The sequence below is a fragment of the Kogia breviceps genome, chromosome 3 (genome assembly GCF_026419965.1).
Source record: "Kogia breviceps isolate mKogBre1 chromosome 3, mKogBre1 haplotype 1, whole genome shotgun sequence".
Taxonomy (NCBI): Eukaryota; Metazoa; Chordata; class Mammalia; order Artiodactyla; family Physeteridae; genus Kogia; species Kogia breviceps.
In genome coordinates, this window is record NC_081312.1 from 148,635,734 (window position 1) to 148,657,811 (window position 22,078).

At 46.0% G+C, this 22,078-nt stretch overlaps 1 protein-coding gene across 3 annotated transcripts in view; it reads left to right on the forward strand.

Annotated features, from left to right (window-relative positions):
- The window catches only part of GNB5 (G protein subunit beta 5), a 43,419-nt gene that overhangs the window by 7,979 nt on the left and 13,362 nt on the right, over positions 1-22,078 (forward strand). For all 3 annotated transcript variants that reach the window (XM_059056292.2, XM_059056294.2, XM_059056293.2), the window contains exons 2-5: positions 5,166-5,302; positions 8,837-8,878; positions 10,890-10,966; positions 17,465-17,597. In XM_059056292.2, the coding sequence (XP_058912275.1) occupies positions 5,166-5,302; positions 8,837-8,878; positions 10,890-10,966; positions 17,465-17,597 (389 nt within the window). The remainder of the gene's footprint in view (positions 1-5,165; positions 5,303-8,836; positions 8,879-10,889; positions 10,967-17,464; positions 17,598-22,078) is intronic.

The following is a 22,078-nucleotide window of genomic DNA, read 5'->3' on the forward strand; positions in this document are numbered from 1 at the left end:
ATGGATTAGGTCATGTCTTCCGTTTTACTGAATAACGAACAAAAGTAAATGGTAATTAACTAATTTCCTGCCTCCCCCTTCCTTACCCCAACTCCTGTGCATCCTTCAAAACCAGGTTCCTGGGACATCTCCTCCAATGGCTGCACCTGCAGCAGAGTCAGCCATGTTGCCTTCGGCTCCCCGACACCTCTGTTAGTTACCTTCTCACTACACTGCAGTGGTTACCTGTGTGCTGGCCTGTCCGTGCCCTGCAGACTGTGAGCCCAGTAAGAGCAGGAACTGTCTTCTTCTTTTCTGTACCCAAGCATTTGGCACATAGGAGGGAAACATCATTCAAGCAGTAGACAGTTACTAGCCTATACTTCCAGCTCTAGCGCTCTTCTTGAGTTCCAGCCATGGCTTTCAGTTTCCAGCAACTACCCTACCTGCACATCATTCATAAGAAAGAGCGCTTATCATCTTAATTCCCAACCAGTTCCTTTATTTCTTTTTTTTTCTTTCTTTTTTTTTTTTATTGCGGTACACGGGCCTCTCACTGTTGTAGCCTCTCCCGTTGCGGAGCACAGGCTCCGGATGCGCAGGCTCAGCGGCCATGGCTCACGGGCCCAGCCGCTCCGCGGCATGTGGGATCTTCCCGGACCGGGGCATGAACCCGTGTCCCCTGCATCGGCAGGCGGACTCTCAACCACTGCGCCACCAGGGAAGCCCTATTTCTTGTTTTAAAAAATTTTATTGGAGTATAGTTGATGTACAATGTTGTGTTAGTTTCAGGTGTACAGCAAAGTGATTCAGTTATACATATACATATATTCATTCTTTTTTAGATTCTTTTCTCATATAGGTTATCACAGAATATTGAGTAGAGTTCCCTGTGATATACAGTAGGTCCTTGTTAGTTATCTATCTTATATATAGTAATGTGTGTATGTTATCCCAAGCTCCTCATTTATCCCTCCCCACCACGTTTCCCCTTTGGTAACCATAAGTTTGTTTTCAATATCTGTACGTCTGTTTATGTTTTGTAAATAGGTTCATTTGTATCATTTTTAAAAATTAGATTCCACATATGAGTGATAGCATATGATATTTGCCTTTGTCTGACTTACTTCACTTGGTATGATAATCTCTAAGTCCATCCGTGTTGCTGCAAATGGCATTATTTCATTCTTTTTTGTGGCCGAGTAGTATTCCATTGTATACACGTGCCACAACTTCTTTATCCATTCATCTGTCAGTGGGCATTTAGGTTGTTTCCATGACCTGGCTATTGTAGATTGTGCTGCAGTGAACATTGGGGTGCACGTATCTTTTTTGAATTATGGCTTTCTCCCCAACCAGCTCCTTTCTGAATTGTCCTTTGGGGTTTGAGGCATCGCTGTGTCCTCAACCACGGACTCTGGAATCCTCCCCTTATCTGCCCCATTTCCCCACCCCGCCCTCCCATCCAAGAAGCTGCCTTTCTGAACCTTCTCAGAGCTGCCCCACCTGCACCTTTAGTGGGTATATCTCACCTGGGGAGCATGTGGAAATGCAGCATCCTGGCTCCATCCCATGGATTCGGACTCCTTGGATCAGGAAACAAGTGAGGCTCCTACTACCAGCGCTAGCAAGTTTGTGCTGATACATTTAGGAGTTGGTTGGCAGCTGAAGCAGAGATGATGGATTAGGGGTAGAGAGAGGTACAGAGAAAGAAGGGAAAGGGGCTGAAAAGTTAGGTTAGCCCACCAAAACCTGCTGCCTAGGATTGCTGCAGTTGACTGAAATTTAGTAATCACTGAGCATTCCCTTTATCCTTTCAGTAAATACTGGGTTCCCACTGTGTGCCAAGCTGGAGAGTAATAGCGAACATTCATTGAGTGCTCCCTTTGTGCCAGGCTGGGATAGTTCTCCCAACAACCCCATGAGGGAAGCGAGGGGGCAGGAAGGTGAGCAGAGGCTCACAGTTGCACAGCTGGTGTGCGACTGTGCAGGACTGTGACCCGGAGCCCGGACTCCTGACTGCTCTGTTGCAGTGAATGCTCCAAGGAGATCCAACAAGACAGCACCCCATCCTCCTGCCACTTACCTTCTAGTGGGATTTCTTAACAGGCTATCATTCTATTCTAGAAACCAGCTAGCCGTGTTCATCATTTCATTTTTTAAAAAAGAAAAAGTTAAATCCTGAAGGCATGGTTCATCAGAAAGCGAAGGAGAGAAACCACATCTGTCGTGAACCAAGCTCCCACAAATGATTTACAGAGCATATTCCACTCGTTTCCAGTTTTTTGGTTTTTGTTTTTACTTTCTGGCATTTAAAGTTTAAAAAAAACTCTTTAATTCAGCAGGCGTGAGGTTTGGCAGATAGAAACAGGATAGAGTAGGTTGGGAGTGAATCTATATATGGGAAGAGAAAATGCAGTGAGAAAAAATAATTAATAGTTGGGATGTGTTCAAATTCATGCTTTGCAAGGAGGCCCTATTTTGGGTGATGAGTCATCTTTTTTTTTTTTTTTTTTTTGGTAAGAGTGACATTAAACGACTACGATTATCCTAATGCTGAACTGGGGGAAGTAGCACTAATATTGATATGAAGTTTCAAAGTAAAATACTAACTAGAATATGCTCACAGCTCTGAGCTGGTATAAGCTTGTGTAAAAGGCCTATAAGAAATTAGAAAAATTCAGTCTGTTTTTAAATCGCGTTCAGTATGTTTTTGTGAAGAATGTTTCCATAAAAGACTAACGTGCTGTTGGTGGCGATAAAGAATGCAGCGTCTTTGCAGAAGCGATGGCATAATAATTGCACATCCATGTAGCACTGTATAGTTCAGCAAGTACTTTTTACGGCGTGGGTTTTCACAGAGACTTTTAACCTGTTCACTCATTTTTATTTCATCACAAAGAAATGGGGCAACTAAAAGAAACCAAGACTTCTTGGAGAAATAAATACCTGCTTCCAGGGCTAGGGCAGGGAGGGAACAGAAGCCCACAAGGAGATGTGCTCCGAGGATGATGGGGACATGTCGGAAAGTCTCGGGAGCCTGCCCGATGGGGCTCCCACTGAGCAAATCAGGGACGAGTTGGGCATCAAAATAAATAGTAGTAGAGGCTTATAACTTCTTGAATAAAGTGAGAATCCATGAGTCCCTACTAATGTAAATGAATGAATAAATACATAGGGGAAGAAGGAACACTCCTCTTTATATTAGAAAGTCAACTAAAACATGCAGAAGGAATGATGGAATTAGAAAAGTCATCATAATTGGTTCAGGCAAGAATCATTAATGGATGTTAAAAGTAGGGTATTCAAGTTTGAGGAGTTTTGTGATGTTTATGTACTCTCAGAGTACATCCCCACAAAGTACCTTTTCATGACAAAAGGCAAAATGCTAAGTGTACAGTGGAGAACCCTGGCAGACGCCACCTTGACCAAATGATCCGAGTCAACTTTGCTGGTGATGGGACTAGCGCGCAGCAGGTGCCTCCTGACGGGACAGGTGTTGGGGGCAGGACCTCAGCGTTAGTCTGTGGTGTTCCTGCCGAACGTGCATTACCCAAAACTAGTCTTGAGGAAGCATCAGACAAGCCCAGGTTGGGGAACAAAATAACTAGAGATGAAAGAAAGTGACCAGTGACTGCAACACGCGATCTTATGTTTTCTTTTGCTCTAAATATATTGTTGGGACACTGGAGAGCATCTCAATAAGGTCTATAGATGAGACATCGTATTGTTTCAGTGTCAGTTCTCTGACTTTGATAATTATACTGTTGTTATCGCAAGAGAATTGCTTGTTTTTAGGAAATACCCAACGAAGCGTTTAAAGAGAAGGAAGGGAAGAGGGGAGGGAAGAAGAAAGGAAGGATCTCCCGAGAAGGGGCACTGTTGTCACAAGGGTTAAAGTGCAGAGTCAGCCCCTCAGCCCAGGCTTCAAGTGAGGGAAGTGAGCGCTTCCCCGGCGAGCACCAGAGGCTCCCCGGGGAGGCCAGAGCCGGCGCCTTGCCTCTCTCTACCCGTGACGTCCTGTCTGTACCAAGACACCACACCTGTCCTGGGGCTGTCCCTGGCCTAGAATGCCCCTTTCCCTCCTCCCCACCTGCACAGAAAAAGACCCAGTTGAGAGATTTAGAGGAAGGAGAAGCAGAGGTGGGGTTAGGAGCCCGGCACAGCCTCTAACTGAGAGGGGGTGGCGCCGTACTAGGCGACAGAAGCCACATGACCCCCACCTCAGTTTCCTCACCTGCACGATGACGGCATGGACCGGATGGTTTCTGGGGCCCTTTCTGCTACTTTGCGTGAGCTTGTCTCCCTCTGACAGCCTCTCCAAATGCCCCCCCAAAAGCTCTCCCTTGGCCTCAGGAAAGAGGCTGTGGTCCCAGCCCCTGAGAGATTGATTTTTGGAGCGCCTTCCTGAGGTATGTACCTTCTGCAGATCGTGTGTTCAGACTTGTGGAATGTTGCGTTGATCTCTGCCGGCGCTGTAAGCTTTCAGTAAATCCACAGTGTACTGTTTGGAGGGTCAGTCAATTCACTCTTTCCTGCAGCACATGGATTGGGCAATTACCATGTCCCAGACCCATGCCAGACATGGGGGGGACCAGTGAGGAAACACAGGGCCTGCTGTTGAGCAGGTGGTGCATGTCCTGGCACCTGATAGGACGGTTTCTGTAAAGTCACTTGTCCTTGTGACTGGCAAGTAGTAGGTAAAAGAACCAGAAGCCCCCACTTTGCTCCTGGTCAGTTGTATGAACTCGTATTAGCCAGATAACCTCTGTAAGCCTCAGTCTCTTCACCCATTCAAAGGGAGTAGCGATCTCACCCCACTGCCTACCTGCCCGCCTTGCAGAGCTGTGGCCCTTCAGTGGGAGAGTTCTATGTAGAGCTTTGCAAATATGAGGCAGTCCTGTTCTTAATCCCTCAACGTGCATATATGGAAGTGCTTTGAAAAACAGGGTCATTTTTTATTGAAGTATAGTTGATGCACAATATTATATAAGTTATAAATGTAGGCTCTTACACAGAGAGAGAATGACAGCTTGTCTCTACCTTCTCCTGAGCTTGAAAGAGAGAGCATCGCGAGGGCAATAGGGTAAAGCGCAGGAGAAGGAAGCACCGATAGCTTCCCTGTGCCAGCTTGCAGCTCAGACCTGGTCCTTGGTCACGGGATTGAGTGTGTCTTGTCCTTGCAGTGCACCAGGTGGCCGAGCGCGTGGAGGGCCTGGGGCAGTTTGTCATGAAGACCAGAAGGACCCTCAAAGGCCACGGGAACAAGGTTCTGTGCATGGACTGGTGCAAGGATAAGAGGAGGATCGTGAGCTCCTCGCAGGTATGTCACACCTGTCGGGTGATGATGGGCACATTTCTGATTGTAAGCTGAAGGGAAAGAGCCGTCCTTTTCAGAAGACCCTCTCCGAATGTTATGTCTCTGCCTGTTCGCCAAAGGACACGAGTTACCCTGTTAAGAATTCTCTGGCGTACTTGAAAACTTCACTAATTTGGGTAGATTTGGAATTAGTAATAATTGAAATATTATAAACTCTATTTGACAAACCATTCAAACATTTTCTTCCTGAGTATATTTCAAGGTCTTATCTGTAAGTGAAACCATTTTTAAATTAGGGATTTTTTTTTCCTCCAAGTTGAGGGCATAAGTGGTTGAAGTGCCATTGTGGCTTCTTTCACTTTAAGAGTTTAGCAGTTTTTATGCCTTAAAGAACAAATTTAAACTATGTATTTTGTGAAGTATAATTTTTTCATTCATTTTATATAGTTGACATGGTTTATTTTACATCTTAACGTATTAGTTATTAAACTGCTACATAACAAATTACCCCCAAGTTTAACAACTTACACAGTGAGTATTTCGTATCTTACATGGTTTCTGTGAGTGAGGAATCAAGAGCAGCTCAGCAGGATAGTACTGGCTCAGGGTGTCTCACAAGGTTGCAGTCAAGTTGTTGGTCAGGGATGCAGTCATTTGACAGCTTGGCTAAGGCAGAAGCTCGCTTCCAAAATGGCTCACTCACATGGCTCTTGGCTGGAGGCCTTAGCTCCTCACCATGTGGACCTTTCCATCGGGCTGCTTGTGACATGGTAGCTGGCCTCCACCAGAGCAGGAGAGGGAGACAAAGGTAGAAGCCGTGCTGTCTTTGATGACCTGGCCTCAAAAGTGACATTCCTTCCCTTCTTCTGCATTCCCCTGGTCACACAGATCAACACGGATATAATGAGGGAGGGGCCTGGACAAGGACATGTCTTTCAGGAAGCTAGCTACCACTGCTTAGTGCTTTTTATGTCTATTTTGATGTTACATTTGTTGAACATAAAACCATAAACTGAAGTCATATATTTTTTATGGCCAGTTTACCCCACCCTCGACCACTGCCTCTGCCTTTGGTCCAGCTTTTTCCAAGGAAAATTTGGTTTTTATTTATAACCCTTTTAAGTATCAAAACTGTACATATTGTAAATAATCCATGAGTTCTAATATCTCTGTCGGTACTATGTTTGATAGGACAGGTGTTATTAATCTCCTGTATTACCTACAAACCTAGTATATCACGTTGCACTTGCTTTTTTTTATGTTCATAAAAAATTTAATGTATCAGTTATGTATTTAACTGGAAAAAAGAAAGAAAAGGTTTTTACCCTTACCACCCTGTTACAATCATTATTATCTTAGGGCACCTCTTTCTAGACTTTTTTCCAAAGTGTACTGTTTGGAGGGTCAGTCAACCTTTTTACAAAGTGGTTGTTGAGATGTACATGTTGCCACCTAGCCTTTTAGACTTTTTTTTTTATCCTTAAAAGGATGCCATATGTTGGACTTTCTGTCACTCGTGTACCACTCTTACTAGAGAGGGTGGGAAAGGAGGAGGGACGCTTCAGCACTGCTGACTCCATCCATCCACCTCTACTGCAGGGGGAGTCAGAGAGGTGGGTGGGGGAAGGGAGGAAGGTGGGAAACAGCAGAAGGGCTCTGGAACAGACTTTGAGTGACTCAGAGCAGCCTTTCTCCCTTCAAAGGCAGGAAATTAATCTGCCTGACTGAGTGGGTTGGGGTTTGGGGTGGAGGCACAGTCTCTCCAGGTATGTAGGCCCCTGGTGTAAATGTCTGTGCTCACGGAGGGACCACATTTAGTTATGAGACTGCTTTTAGCTTCTTGGTTGCCTCTCTCTCTCCAGAGCGCACAGTAGGTGGGTGGTGGAGCCAGGCAGGCGGGCTGTGCGGTGGAGGAAGCCTCTGACGGGAACGCTGACTTGGGTGATCCGCTGAGTCTCTACCCCCTGCTCTGCCGCAGGCCTCTGCTCTGTTATCTAATTCACCCACACAGCATGTATGGGCGTTTAGTCAGAAAAATTAGAAGCACAGATGTGCTTAGGAGTCTTAAAAGGCCCCAAACCGCCGACTTTGCCTTTGATCACGGCCTCTCGGCCCCACGCAGCGTGAACATGGAAATCTTCCATCAGATCAAGTGAAGCAAGCAGCTGTGTCACTTTCGTTACTCAGACCTTGCTGGTGCCCCTAAGTGGAATTCACCTCACTCACCAGATCTGGCTCCAAATGGCTTGAGTGATTTTAAAAAATCAAGCCTGCGGTAGAGGCTGCAGATTCTCCATCCCTGAGGATGTTGGGGGTGGGGACCCACGTGCTGAAGGAGGTCGGCTCAGCCGTCCTCCTCCACTGCCAGCGGGAGCCTGGGGGCCCACACAACCCTTACGCCACGTTCTGGGTAGACGACTGCGCTGCAGCGACCCCGTGGGTTTATCTCTGATGGGTTTGTGTTACAAACAGATGGCATCATAGCCCCTCCCCACACCCCCTACTGGGGCTGCAGAGCGATTGCAGTGAAAGTGGCCGTGTTGTCTGTGGCATCGCCCAGAGCTCACCCTCCACAGGGAGTGCTCTTTGTTTCCGGAACAGCTGCCCACGGGGGTCCCCACCATCACAGGTGTGAGTCCCATGTTGTTTTGCAGTGTGGGTGGGGGTGAGGCTGTGATGTCCATGAGCGCCCGGGGGAGTCAGACTGATGTCAGGCCCACCTAGTCCCCCTCCACAGCTTCCACACAGGGAGGGGGGCGAAGAGTGGTGTGGGGCTCTTACACGCTCCTGCAGGGAACGTGGACTCAAAGGCGAATGGTAGGGAGGACGGGCTGGGGAGGTGGGGTGGGGGAAGGGTGAGGAGAAGGACCATTAGTTACTGTCAGGCATCCGAAGGTAATTTCAGCCTTACCTTATCCCTGTATATAACTTACTGACATTTGGGGTACGATGGCGATGACAGTTTACCCACAATTTGTGCTTGGTTTATAATTGGCGTAAAAGAAGTGTCTGAGTGTTGCTTTTTTGTCATTGTATCTACACAAGGGATGCAAGGTTGACAACTGAGACTTGCATCAGGCTGGAAAGTGCTGTCGCCACCTACTCCCGTTTCTTCAAGGATGGGTTGGAGGGTCTTGGTTGATTGTCCAGATACTTGCTCTGGCTTTCCACTTGGCACTGCCCAGCTGGACTTGGCTTTCCATGAGGTTCTCAGCAGTTAACATGTTAGGGCTTGCTGACAATTTTAGAACTGTTTCCTCTTTTTTGTTTTTCTTCAAGTGGAGTTGATATACCATATTATATAAGTTACAGGTGTACAATATAGTGACTCACAAGTTTTAAAGGTTATGTACTCCATCTATAGTTATTATTAACTATTGGCTATATTCCCTGTGTTGTACAATATATCCTTGTAGCTTATGTTATACATAACAATTTGTACCTCTTCATCCCCTACCCCTATATTGCCCCTCCCCCACTTCCATGTCCCCAGTAGTGACCTCTGGCTCGTTCAACTGTTTACTCATTTCCCTCCAGGATGGGAAGGTGATCGTGTGGGATTCCTTCACTACTAACAAGGTAAGGCATTGTCCCTGGTGGATTGAGACACTTCAGAACCCCAGCCCTGTCCTCGTCCTCTCCAAGCACCCCACTACTGGTCGCCCTGCCCTTCAGGAGCCTGTTTGGGGGTGCAAACCCCATGAAAGCCCACCCGTGTTCGGACGTTTCAGCAGCCCACTGTAGCGTTCATTCCTGTCTTGAGCCGAACCCCTCGCCCAGAGGAGAGCATGCAGGGCTAATATAGAGGGTGCTGATACGGAAACAGGAAAGGGCACGGCCCCGACACTTGTCACGTTCACACGTGCTACTACTGCATTTAGGATTTTTCTTCTGGCTGATGATAAGAGGCACCCAACCCCCAGTTTCCTCTTCCCTCTCTGTCTTCGACTAGACTCCATAGCACGTGGACTTGAGCAAACAGTGGGTGGGGAGCTGAGACTTCAGTGGGATTAAACTGCTCTTCGCAGGGGTGCCGTGGAGTCTCAGCCCCTTGCAAGTCTGGCATAGGCATGTACTGCTCCAAATGAGACCTAAGTTTAGACTTCTAATGAAACAGAAAGGCCAGATTCTACGTGTAGGTGCACTTGCATGCCTGCATTGTGTTGGCATTTGCAGTAACAAGTACTGTATATTAAATATGGACTCCAGTGTTTACTTAGAAAGTCTTCCTTTTCACTGTATAAAAAAGAAACCTATATCTGTCTCGAACAGCGTCCTTATTCCACATTATTGAACGTGTTCAGTAAATGTCATAATAGGCAGTTGTTAACACAACCTGCTCAAGGGGGCCCAGAACCATCTTGTAGAGCAGAGTCCGGAATGGTCAGGCCCCTGGGGAATAATAAAAATGACAATGTAACAATTTGCAGAGGGCTTTCCTATACATCACTCTGCCTCGCCAGAACTCCTCAGCGTCTTCAGGGGTGGGGCTGGGGGGTTGCTTCTGTTTATGCCTTAGCATGGCGTAGAGCACACGCCGCCTGGTGTCTGGGGAGCCATGGGGTTGCCTCTTGTGGTCCCTGGTAGGGGCATAGTTATTACTTGTCAGCAAAGGGGCCGGGGTGCCCTGTGCTGAGAGTGGCCACCCATTCGTGGAAGTAGGTTATTCATGATGTCTGAAGGGCTACTACTCCGTGAGTGACAAAGAACTTTGACAGGCAGTATCAAGGCCCATGTCTCCCCACAAAAACACAGAGAATCATAACAGGAAAGAAGACCAGCACTTGAATGTACTTTACAAACCATCTAGTCCCACCCTCTCCCTTCCCAGACGGAGAGGGAGAACGAGGTGAGACTATGGCCAGCCTGTGCGAGGCTGCACATCTCGCTGGCGTTAGAACCAGGTCCAGGACCCGTGGCTGCCGTGGAAATAGGGCCACAGACTCAGAAGTTTTTGAATCATGCCTTAGTTGCTTATACGCATGCAGGAGAATATGGGTGACTCAGACCCCAGCCAGGAGCCGAGGACTTACACCTCCTCTGAATGCGTCCAGTTTACAGGTTTCCTTTTCTCCCAGAGCGCAACTCTAATCCCCCTCCCCGAGCCCACCCCCATTCCTACCTGCCCAGGAATGGTTTAAGGCCCACAGAGGACAGAGGCTCTTGTATACTCACTCACAGGTAAACAAACTTGTAAAGAGTCATTCAAGAATACGTTTTTAAAATAGAGGGAATCTGAGTAAATAAGGTGAAGCATATACGTATGGGAAATGAAATTCAGACAGAGCTTTCAAAGAAAATGAGCCCCAATATTCATTCAGAACAACAGGGGGAGTATAACAGTAAGAAAGAAGTAAACCGTCAAGGATATTCTTTTGCTAGTTGAGATTTTTAACTTTTAGAATGTATGACACAAAGTTTGGTTGATTATAGAGGATCTGAGTCTCCTCATCAGTCTCAGCCCAAACCACTGACCCTTTGAAACTAGAAGGTAATTTGGTAGACGCTTCACTGATTTTACTTGGTAAAAACTGACGTTTGTGTAGAAGTGCCCTCGTTCATTGCGTGCATGGTGTGTGCTGTGTTGCAGGAGCACGCGGTCACAATGCCCTGCACGTGGGTGATGGCATGTGCGTATGCCCCGTCGGGATGTGCCATTGCATGCGGGTAAGTATGGGTGACACAGCAGCGTTTCACATGTCCTGTTGGCCGTAAAATACTGTTCTATGACCTCTCTCCTGGAGGTCAGGTTAATATCTTTAGTCTCTACTTCCTTTAGAGGTGAGAACTCACAGGATGTGTCTCAAAACCTCCATCACAAATCACAGTGGTAGACTGTCCAGTGGCCAAAACCCCAGGCAAAGACACTCCCAACAGGCAGGACATTCCAGGGCCTTAGAGATCACCTCCCAGTAGCGAAGGGCAAAGGCCAGACCTTCCATTAAGTAAGGTTAATTCTTCAGTACTCAGTAGGAATGATAAATACTCTACATTTTAAAAAACCCTTGGGTAATATGTTTCTAATCGGGCATTAATTCTAGCAAATGCATAGAGTTGGATGGGTTACATAAATTTCTCAGTATTTGCTATTGAGATATCAGATGTCTAGCGCCAAATTACAGAAGGAATACATTGGGTATATCCTTCTGTGATATATGATGAATATAATAATATAGCACGCAATGTCTTCAACAGGAGTTCAGAAAATGATTCTGTAGGCTATTTCTCATTTTAACCCTCACTACATGAAACCCAGTGGAAGGATTTCCAGGAGGACAGGGGGACAGTTAGGGGTGAGAATAATTTTACAAGGCCCAGGTAGACAGCTTTTTTGGTGACACCCAGTGCAGAGACAGTACAGAGTGGAGGAATGGCTGGTGCCTTAATCTCTGTCATCTCTGTTTTCCGGGTCCTGGCATGTGGTAGATGGTCAAGGCCTGCATTGGCTGTCTCACAGGCTGATATAAAAACCAAAGTAGAGGAAGTGCCAGGTGTGAATATTTGGGAAAACACTTTTTAAAATATCAGGAGTCCCATGGATTAAGAGAGAGCAGAAAAACTAAACTGAGAAAGACTGAGTCCTCATCTTAGAGAAAAGCACTATCTGCCCTACTCAGACCATGCTGCGATTCGTTTTGAGTTTCCAGTGATAATCTAACATAGTGTTTCCCAGCTATGGCTTTGTGACGTCCCTGTAACTCCATTTATCACACAGATCCACACCTATGTCGTATTCTCTAAATGTCGTTATAGGTGACAACAGGGTGTTTTTCTCTTCATCTGCCTGACTACTGGGTCTATCTCTCAGTTGGTCCCAAACTTGAAAGCTAAAACTCCACCAGTATTTACACAATATCCTTCTCAGAGAAATGTGTCAGTTGATTTTATATACATATATGTGTATTTTTTATTTGAAGCCATATCACTAAGAAGCCTTCATTCAGGTATTGTACGCTTGCTATGAGCACCTGTGTGCAAGGCACTGGACCGGGTGTCCTAGGGAAATTCAAAGATGAATAAAACATAGTACCTGCCTCCAAGCAAGAATATAAAAATAATAATGACCACTTACCGAGCCTCTATCATGCGTCAAGGGTCATTCTGAACTCTATATTATCTTCACAACAGCCCCTTGTGAAAGGTGGGTGGGATCCACTCCATTTTATAGTTAAGAACACTGAGGCTTAGAGAGGCTAAAAAACAAAACGAAGATTGGGCTTCCCTGGTGGCGCAGTGGTTGAGAGTCCACCTGCCAATGCAGGGGACACGGGCTCGTGCCCCGGTCCGGGAAGATCCCACATGCCGCGGAGCAGCTGGGCCCGTGAGCCGTGGCCGCTGAGCCTGCGCGTCCGGAGCCTGTGCTCCGCAACGGGAGAGGCCACAACAGTGAGAGGCCCGCGTACCAAAAAAAAAAAAAAAAAAAAAAAAACATAACGAAGATCACAAAATGAGTTAGTACTAAAGCAGACATGCAATACCAAATGCATCACATTGCAAAACCTTTCTGCTTCTCATAGCAATGCAAATAAACCCAAGTGTGAGTGACTATCCCGACAGAGCTACAGAAATTACTCTGAAGCTTCAGAATAGGAGAACATGTTTTACCTTGAGAGTCAGGGAAGCCCACAGTCTGAAGCATGCTGGTTGATTGCCACAGCCAAATGCAAATCATTCTCACTCACACCATCTATAAACATGCTGCTAAAGATAGTTACTGGTAAGAGACTACCCAAGTCTACACCTGCACCTCCAAGCAGTTGGAAAGGCAAAGGGGTCCCCTAGGTTCCCCAGCGCCTCAGAAGGGAGTGCCCCTCCTAAATGTCATTCCCCACTAAATGGCAGCAGAGCTCCTTGGAGTAAGACTGATTGTAGGTCTAGGGCAGGAAAAGAGTAAAGTGAGCCTAGGATATTTTCTTGTTCTAGAAAGCAAGGGAACACTCAAGTCATATTCATGGAATCTTATCAAACAGAAACAGGAGCCGCTTGAAGGGCCCCCCCGCCAACTTTCCCAATTGGGATAATTTTAGCATCACATAGAATAATGGTAGTAATGGATCATAATCCAGTTGACGAGAAAAAAGAATCCATGGGTGTGCAGTGATACTGGGAGGAGGAGGGATTGGATTTGTCTGTACAAAAATATCAGCTAATAGGGCTTCCCTGGTGGCGCAGTGGTTGACAGTCCACCTGCCAATGCAGGGGACGCAGGTTCGTGCCCCGGTCCGGGAAGATCCCACATGCCTCGGAGCGGCTGGGCCCGTGAGCCATGGCCGCTGAGCCTGCGCATCCGGAGCCTGTGCTCCGCAACGGAAGAGGCCACGACAGTGAGAGGCCCGTGTACCACAAAAAAAAAAAAAAAAAAAAAAAAAAAATCAGCTAATAAATGCAGAAGCAATTATCAAATTAGAGGATCACCATTTTGTACCACAAAGTAATATTTTATTCAAACAAGGGTAATCATGCTGAAGCCATTGTGTGACGGTTGTTGGGAACAGGGTATTAACATGACCTAAAGGTGTCACACCATAGATTATTATTCCAGGCATACCTTGGAAATATTGCAGGTTTGGTTCCAGACCATTGTAATAGAGCAAATATCACAATGAAGTGAGTCACACAAATTTTTTGGTTTCCTAGTGCGTATAAAAGTCATGTTTACACTGTACTATAGTCTAAGTGTGCAATAGCATTATGTCTAAAAAAAAGTATATACCTTAATTTAAAAATGCTGTATTGCTAAAAAATACTAACCATCAACTGAGCCTTCAGTGAGTCTTAATCTTTTTGCTGGTGGAGGGTCTTGCCTCAGTGTTGATGGCTGCTGACTGAGCAGGATGGTGGTTGCTGAAGGCTGGGGTGCCTGTGGATATTTCTTAAAGTAAGACAGCAGTAAAGTTTGTTGTATCAATTGAGTCTTCCTTTCACAAACAATTTCTCTGTCACATGCAGTGCTGTTTGATAACATTATAGCCACTGTAGAACTTCTTTCAAAATTGGAGTCCATCCTCGCAAAACTTGCCACTGCTTTATCAACTAAGTTTATTAATATTCTAAATCCTTTGTTGTCATTTCAACCACCTTCACGGAGTAGATTCCATCTTAGGAAACCACTTTCATTGCTCATCCGTAAGAAGCAGCTCCTCATTCGTTCAGGTTTTATCATGAGATTGCAGCAATTCAGTCGCATCTTCAGGCTCCACTTCTAATTCTAGTTCTCTTGCTATTTTCACCGTATCTGCAGTTACTTCCTCCACTGAAGTCTTGAACCCCTTACTGAAGTCTTAAACCCTTCAAAGTCATCCACGAGGGTTGAAATCAACTTCTTCCAAACTCGTATTAATGTTGATATTTTGACCTCTTCCCATGAATCACAAATGGTCTTAATGGCATCTAGAATGGGGAATCCTTTCCAAAGGTTTTCAACTTCCTCTGCCCAGATCCATCAGAGGAATCCTATCTATGGCAGTTATAGCCTTACAAACCGTATTTCTTAAAGAGTGACTTGAAAATCAAAATTTCTCCTTGAACCATGGGCTGCAGAATGGATGTTGTGTTAACAGCATGAGAACAGCATGAATCTTGTGTACATCTCCATTAGAGCTCTTGGGTGACTGGGTGCATTGTCCATGAGCAGTAATATTTTGAAAGGAATCTTTTTTTCTGAGCAGTAGTTCTCAACAGTGGGATTAAAATACTCAGTAAACCATGTTGTAAACAGATGTGTTGTCACCCAGGCTTTATTGTTCCACTTATAAAGCACAGGCAGAGTAGAGTTAGCATAATTCTTAAGGGTCCTAAGGTTTGGGGAATGGTAAATAAGCACTGGCTTCAACTTAAAGTCACCAGCTGCATTGACCCCTAACAAGAGAGTCAGCCTGCCTTTTGAATCTTTGAAGCCAGAACGTTGACTTTTCCTCTCTAGCTGTGAAAGTCCTAGATAGCATTTTCTTCCAATATAAGGCTCGTTTGTCTACATTAAAAATCTGTTGTTTAGGGCTTCCCTGGTGGCGCAGTGGTTGAGAGTCCGCCTGCCGATGCAGGGGACGCGGGTTCGTGCCCTGGTCCGGGAAGATCCCACATGCCGCGGAGCGGCTGGGCCCGTGAGCCATGGCCGCTGAGCAGCTTCTACATCAGCCCTTGCTGCTTCACCTTGCATTCATGTTATGGACAACAGCTTCTTTTCTTAAACCTCGTGAACCACCTCTTCTAGCTTCAGACTTTTCTTCTGCAGCTTCCTCACCTCTCTCAGCCATCACAGAATTGAAGAGAGTCAGGGCCTAGCTTTGGATTAGTCTTTGGCTTAAGGGGATGTTGTGGCTGGTTTGATCTATCCAGACCACTAACACTTTCTTCCTTTCAGCACTGAGGCTGTTCTGCTTTCTTATTCATGTGTTCCCTGGAGTGGCAATTTTAATTTCCTTCAAGAACTTTTCCTTTGCTTTCACAGCCTGGCTGTTTTGCACAAGAGGTCTAGCTTTCAGCCTGTCTTGGCTTTCAACATGCCTTCCTCACTAAGCTTAATCATTTCTGGCTTTTTATTTCAAGTGTGAGGCATGCAGCTCTTTGTTTCACTTGAACGCTTGGATGCTACTATAGGGTTATTAATTGGCTAATTTCAGTATTGTTGTGCCTTAGGGAATAGGGAGGCCTGGGGAGAGGGAGAGAGAGAGAAGAACCGCCGGTCGGTTGGAACAGTCAGAACAGACACAGCATTTATCGATTAAGTTCACCATCTTATATGGGCACGGTTCATGGTGCCTCAAAACCATTACAATAGTAACAGCAAAGATTACTGATCACAGATCACCATAACAAATATAACAATAATGAAAAAGTTTGAAATATTATGAGAATTACCAAAATGTGACACAGAGTGAGCAAATGCTGTTGGAAAAATGACACCAATAGACTTGCTTGATGCCAGGTTGCCACAAGCGTTCAATTTGTAAAAATGCAATAAAGCAAAGCTCAATAAAACAAAATATGCTTGTAATTACAAACAAATCACCCTTAGCATGGAGCGATCTGGTGGTCCCCACTTTGACCAAGTAATCAAAGTTGGCATCACCAATCTTGAGACAAGAGGCATTGCAAGCCTCCTAAAGTGAAGCAGTAAGAAAGAAATAACACAATATCACCTTTATATATCACCTTTATATTATTGCTAAAAATGTTATACCTGAGGGACTTCCCTGGTGGAGCAGTGGTTAAGAATCCGCCTGCCAATGCAGGGGACACAGGTTTGAACCCTGGTCCAGCAAGATCCCACATGCCGTGGAGCAGCTAAGCCCATGTGCCACAACTACTGAGCCTGTGCTCTAGGGCCTGCATGCCACAACTACTGAAGCCCGTGTGCCACAACTACTGAAGCCCGTACACCTAGAGCCCATGCTCTGCAACGAAGAGAAGCCACTGCAATGAGAAGCCCATGCACCGCAACAAAGAGTAGCCCCCACTCGCCGCAACTGGAGAAAGCCCATGCACAGCGACGAAGACCCAATGCAACCAAAAATAAGTAAAATAAAATAAATTTATAAAAAAATGTTATACATAAATATAATCATTAAGAAACAACATGACACATCCAGACTGTGTGACATTCTGTAGGACAACTGACCTAAGTTCTCTCATTATAAACAACCAAAAAAATGTGTTCTCCATTAAAAGTTCTAAAAAAGATATAAAAACAGAATGTAATGTGTGGATCTAAATGGGCCCTGAATCCTGGAGACAGTTAGGAACGACTAAATATGGATGGCTTATTAAATGGTGTTATGGAATTTTTGTTTTCACAGATGTGATAATGAGTTAGTGATTATAGAATATGTTCTTATTTTTAGGAGATGTAAATTTGCAAACTGAAGTATTTAGATGTAATGTGTCATGTCTGCCACTTGTATTCAAATGGTTCAGAATTTTCTCCCACAAATATGGCAAAATGTTAAGTTAGTGAACGTATGTGAAGAGATCTGGGTGTTCATTGTACTATTTTCTCTTTCAATTTTACTGTACATTTGAAAATCTTCAAAGTGAAAGCTGAGGGAAAGGTTACAACATGTGATACTGCCAAAGGAAAACAGTTTGAAAAGTTTGTGTGAATGAGAAAGCATACACATATTCTACTGCCCTATATTAACATTTGACACTTCTGTCTTTCCATGCTAGCGGTTTGGATAATAAGTGTTCTGTGTATCCACTGACGTTTGACAAAAATGAAAACATGGCTGCCAAAAAGAAGTCTGTTGCTATGCACACCAACTACCTGTCGGCCTGCAGCTTTACCAACTCTGACATGCAGGTAAATAAGGGGACGCGTGATGACGGGCCAGCCTGCCGGGGAGCAGGGCTGGTCGTGGAGAGCTAAAGTGGAGTTGCAAGGCGAAGAAGCTGTTCTGGTGTCCCTCTTCACAGGAGGCTGTGTGCACTCCAGTTGGCTCTAAGAGGAAGCTCCTGTTGTTTTTCATATATATGTGTATATGTTTATATGTGTGTATGTGTATATGTGTATATATGTGTGTGTGTGTTTATATATGTGTGTATACGTGTATATGTTTATGTGTATATGTGTGTATACGTTTACATATGTTTATGTGTATACGTGTGTATGTTTATGTGTATATATTTGTGTATATGTGTGTATGTATGTATACATGTATATATATGTGTGTATATGTGTGTGTGTGTGTGTATATATATATTTGGGGGGGGGGGGGCGTGCCACTCAGCTTGTGGGATCTCAGGCCACGGCAGTGAAAGGGCCAAATCCTAAGCACTAGACCACCAGGGAGTTCCTGGTTATATTATTATTTTTAATAAAATCAGAAATGGGGAAAGTCAGGGCTGTTGACTATTGGTAGAGATGAGATGAACTCCATGCCATATTGAACATCCTCTTCTAATTGACTTCGTGGGGCTGGGAGTGGGTCAAGGAAACTTCTGGGGTGGTGGAAATTCCTATCTGGGTCAGAGAGGTAGTTCCAAGGTGCTTCCGTATGTAAAACTTCACAGGGTGCTGACTTTCAGAGTTGTGCATGTGACACGCTTCATCGTACCTATTTTACACTCCTGTTTTAACACATTCGAAAAGAAAAAGCATCAGAAGGTAAATCTGTGCCCTACTTTGAGCAAGCCACAAAGTGGAGACAATCCATCTTCAACGCTTTGGCCACGTTTTCTCTCACAAGTCCTAAAGCATCCTATCGTGTCTGTATCACGTCTCTCCAGAAAACCTGCACAGATGCCACCACCCACATTGCCAGATACCAGGGGTGACTGAATAGCAGGGGAGGCTGGGAGCTCAAAGCAGGAGTGGGGGGTCGTACACGTGCTGCAGGGGCCACCCTGGAGGACGAGTGTGTTGCCAGTGAGGTGGAGGGGAGCACTGGAGGAGGCAGGTGGCCCGAGAGGTGGGCAGGGCCCAGTCACAGGGTGACCTGAGTGGCTGGCGGGGCTGACCCTACAAACGGCAGGGAGCCATTGTGGGGCCAGAGAAGACTGGGTTTGTTTGAAGGAGGAGACTGAGTCAAATTAAAGGCCACTCTGGCTTCAGCTGACTTATGTCAGCTGCGGGTGGCAAGGATAGCGGCAAGGAGACCCGGGGATTGGTAATTGTCTCACTGCCGACCGGAGGGCTGTTCGGACTTAGAGGGCAGCGTTTACACCTGTTATTTGCAACCAGGAGTCTTGCAGGCCAGTGTGCAGTAGAGAGTGCTGTTGCCCTGGCTGCTGCAGTGGCCAGACCGGATGTCTCTGGGCCTGAGGGGCAGCCAAAGCAACAGAGGATGTTTAGTCTCCTGTTCTGGATGGTGAATCCTAAACAAGGTTTTATTATTCTCTGTGTTTTGTTTTTCTCACTTGCAAGTGAGGATGGTAGTAAATTCCTCCCTCATGAGGTTTTCTGAGGATTAAATGAGATGATTCATCTCAAATACTTAGTAAACATCAATAAACATTAGCTCTCATTGTTTTGTTATTTATATTAACACAAAACTTCATGGGTGATTCAGATGCGTAGCCTAGTTTGGGTACCACTGAAATCATGAACTAAGCTTCCTTCCAGCTCTGGGATCTAAGATGAAAAACAAAAACCTCAAGAGGCTGGTATAAGACCTACAGATTCTCTACTTTCCAGAATAAATGAATGACAATGAGTTAGAGGATCTGTTTAGTGCATTTTTCATAATGAATGATTGGTTTATAAAATTTATTTTTACTTACATTGTAATGAAGATCACAAATACTTAAAATATTTTTAAATATTAAGAATTTACTGTCAACTTTTAAAAGCTATTCATTTCTTTGACTGAAGAGTATGGTATGGAAAATTTCCATTAAAGAGCTAGACCGAGGGAATCATTTCAGGCAGTCATTTGTTTGGACCTGATGTCCCAAAAAAGATTGGCAATTACTGGCCCCTTTGCAAATGTTAGGACGGGACTGGCGTGGAACATCCACTAGTGGGTGTGCCCAGCAGAGATTGGAGGGAATTGTAGCACATCACAAAATACAAATTCTCAAATTAAGACACGGTCCAAGTCTTGTGTGTTTCTAAGCTGCTTTTACCAGCCTGAGTCCTCTTGTCCGATGTACACAGGCCTCTTAAGGGAAGTCGAGGCCAGAGGGAGTCCCATGGGCAGCTGCCTGGGCTTTGCAGCCTGGAGAGTCTCCAAATTTGAGAGCTGCCCGCAAGTGGGGGCTTTGAGGAGGGCCTTGGGGTCCACACCCAAGAAGCCTGAGAACTCTGGAACTCAGCCAGCTCTTTCTCCATGGAGGGGCCTCTCCTGGCTGCAAGAAGATCCTAGGCCTCCCAGACTGCTGGCAGGAACCCACTCCAGGACGGTGTGGCCAGCAGGTGCAAGGCCAGAGTGGGAATGGATTCTTTCCTTGTAATATGTCTCCTCCCTGCAAGAAAAAGAAGATTCTTTTACAAGTGCTAGGCCTAGCGTGCGAGAGGGAAGGGAAGAGAGGGGGAAGGAGGGAGAGGATGAGAGGAGACCACCAGCACGTGGAAACTAGAGGTGCAGCACAGTCAGTGGGTACACTGAATGCTGGCAGTCCTTTAAGGCCTACTTCCCGTTTTCTTTCCTCAGCCATCAGTAATTTCCATCCACAGAGGGCTCTGTTGTGCACGCTTACACTGCAGGAGCCCCTTCCCACACTGTCTTACTACCTCGTCCAGCCCCTGTGAGGAGCAGGAAGGTGGGGCATAGGGAGGCTCTGCTTGCCAGGGCTTAACCCTTGTGGGTCCCCCCATGGCTGCTCAGAACCGTGCTGGCTCCGGGGCTCTGCGATACCATCAGCTGGGTCTTTGAGGCCTTGAGCCCTGGATCCTCACCACCTTTCTCCCAATTGCACCAAGAGCCCAAGCCTCACACACACTGGCAGCAACAAAATTTAAAACCCTAGTTCTGGCCGCCATGCCTTTCCCCAGGCACCCCAGTATTCTTCTCTATGCATGGGCCAGCCTCTGTACTTGAAACTATCCAGAGTCTGCTTGAGGGACAGCTGCACTGACCTCAGACAGATTTTCCTAAAATATACCCTCGATTTGGTCATTCTGCTCAGAAGCTTTCCACAGGTCCCTCTTGCCTACAGGCTAAAGTCCTCACTCCGTACCCAGGCAGGCACACCTTTCATTCACTGCACAGGTGCGCCTTCACCTCAGCCCTCTCTGCTCTCCTCCCCTTCCTTAGTGAGTGGCCAGCTCTCACTCCTCCTCTGAGATCAGCTCACATGTTGCCAAAGTGGGTTTGGTGTCCCTCTCACAGACCTACTTGTACCTCAGCACTTCTCACTCTATCGTAAGTGATCATTGTCTTGTCTGCCAAGACCATCAGAAACACCTGCCAGCCAACAATGCTAAGTTTATTAGACCTACTGCAGCAAGGGAGGACCCCAACTTGACAGAATCGCTGTACCGTCTCAAAATGAAGACACTGGGGAAGGGTCCTTAGAGGGTTTCAGGGTCCAAGGTGAGTGGTCCAACCTCGCCATGGTTGCAGACCCTGAATTGCAGTTCTCTGCTGATCCTGAATAAACCCATCTTTGCTGGAGAAACACCTGGCCGTCTATTTGTTTCAGGTCAACAGCTTGCTCACCAGGACTTGCTTTAAGACCCTTACCTCGTTGGGCTTACCAACCCTAAGCTATTATGTCATAACTAGTTTTCCACCTTAAAAGACCCACCTTAAAATGGGAGGGCACACTCCTTGGCAGAGGTCGTGGAGGAAACCGGCGAGGCTTCCGGAAAGAGCTGGTGAGCAAGCTGCTGCCCCATGCGCTTTTTTTTGCTTACAACCATAGTGAGTGGACCATGGCGAGGCATTGCAAGTCCCCACCCAGCAGGAGAACGCTTTTACAGAGTGGAAAAGGAAGTTGGGAGGATTAAACAGAGTCCATGGCTTTTCTTTTCTTTTTTTTTTTTTTAATTTATTTTATTTTATTTATTTATTTTTGGCTGTGTTGGGTCTTCGTTGTTACACGTGGGCTTTCTCTAGTTGTGGTGAGCAGGGGCTACTCTTCGCTGAGGTGCGTGGGCTTCTCACTGTGGTGGCTTCTCTTGTTGCAGAGCACAGGCTCTAGGCTCGCAGGCTCAGTAGTGACTTGCGGGCTCTAGAGCGCAGACTCAGTAGTTGTGGCTTGCAGGCTTAGTTGTTCCGTGCATGTGGGATCTTCCCAGACCAGGGCTCAAACCCGTGTCCCCTGAATTCGGAGGTGGATTCTTAACCACTGCGCCCTCAGGGAAGCCTGAGTCCATGGCTTTTCATTGGCTGAATCCTT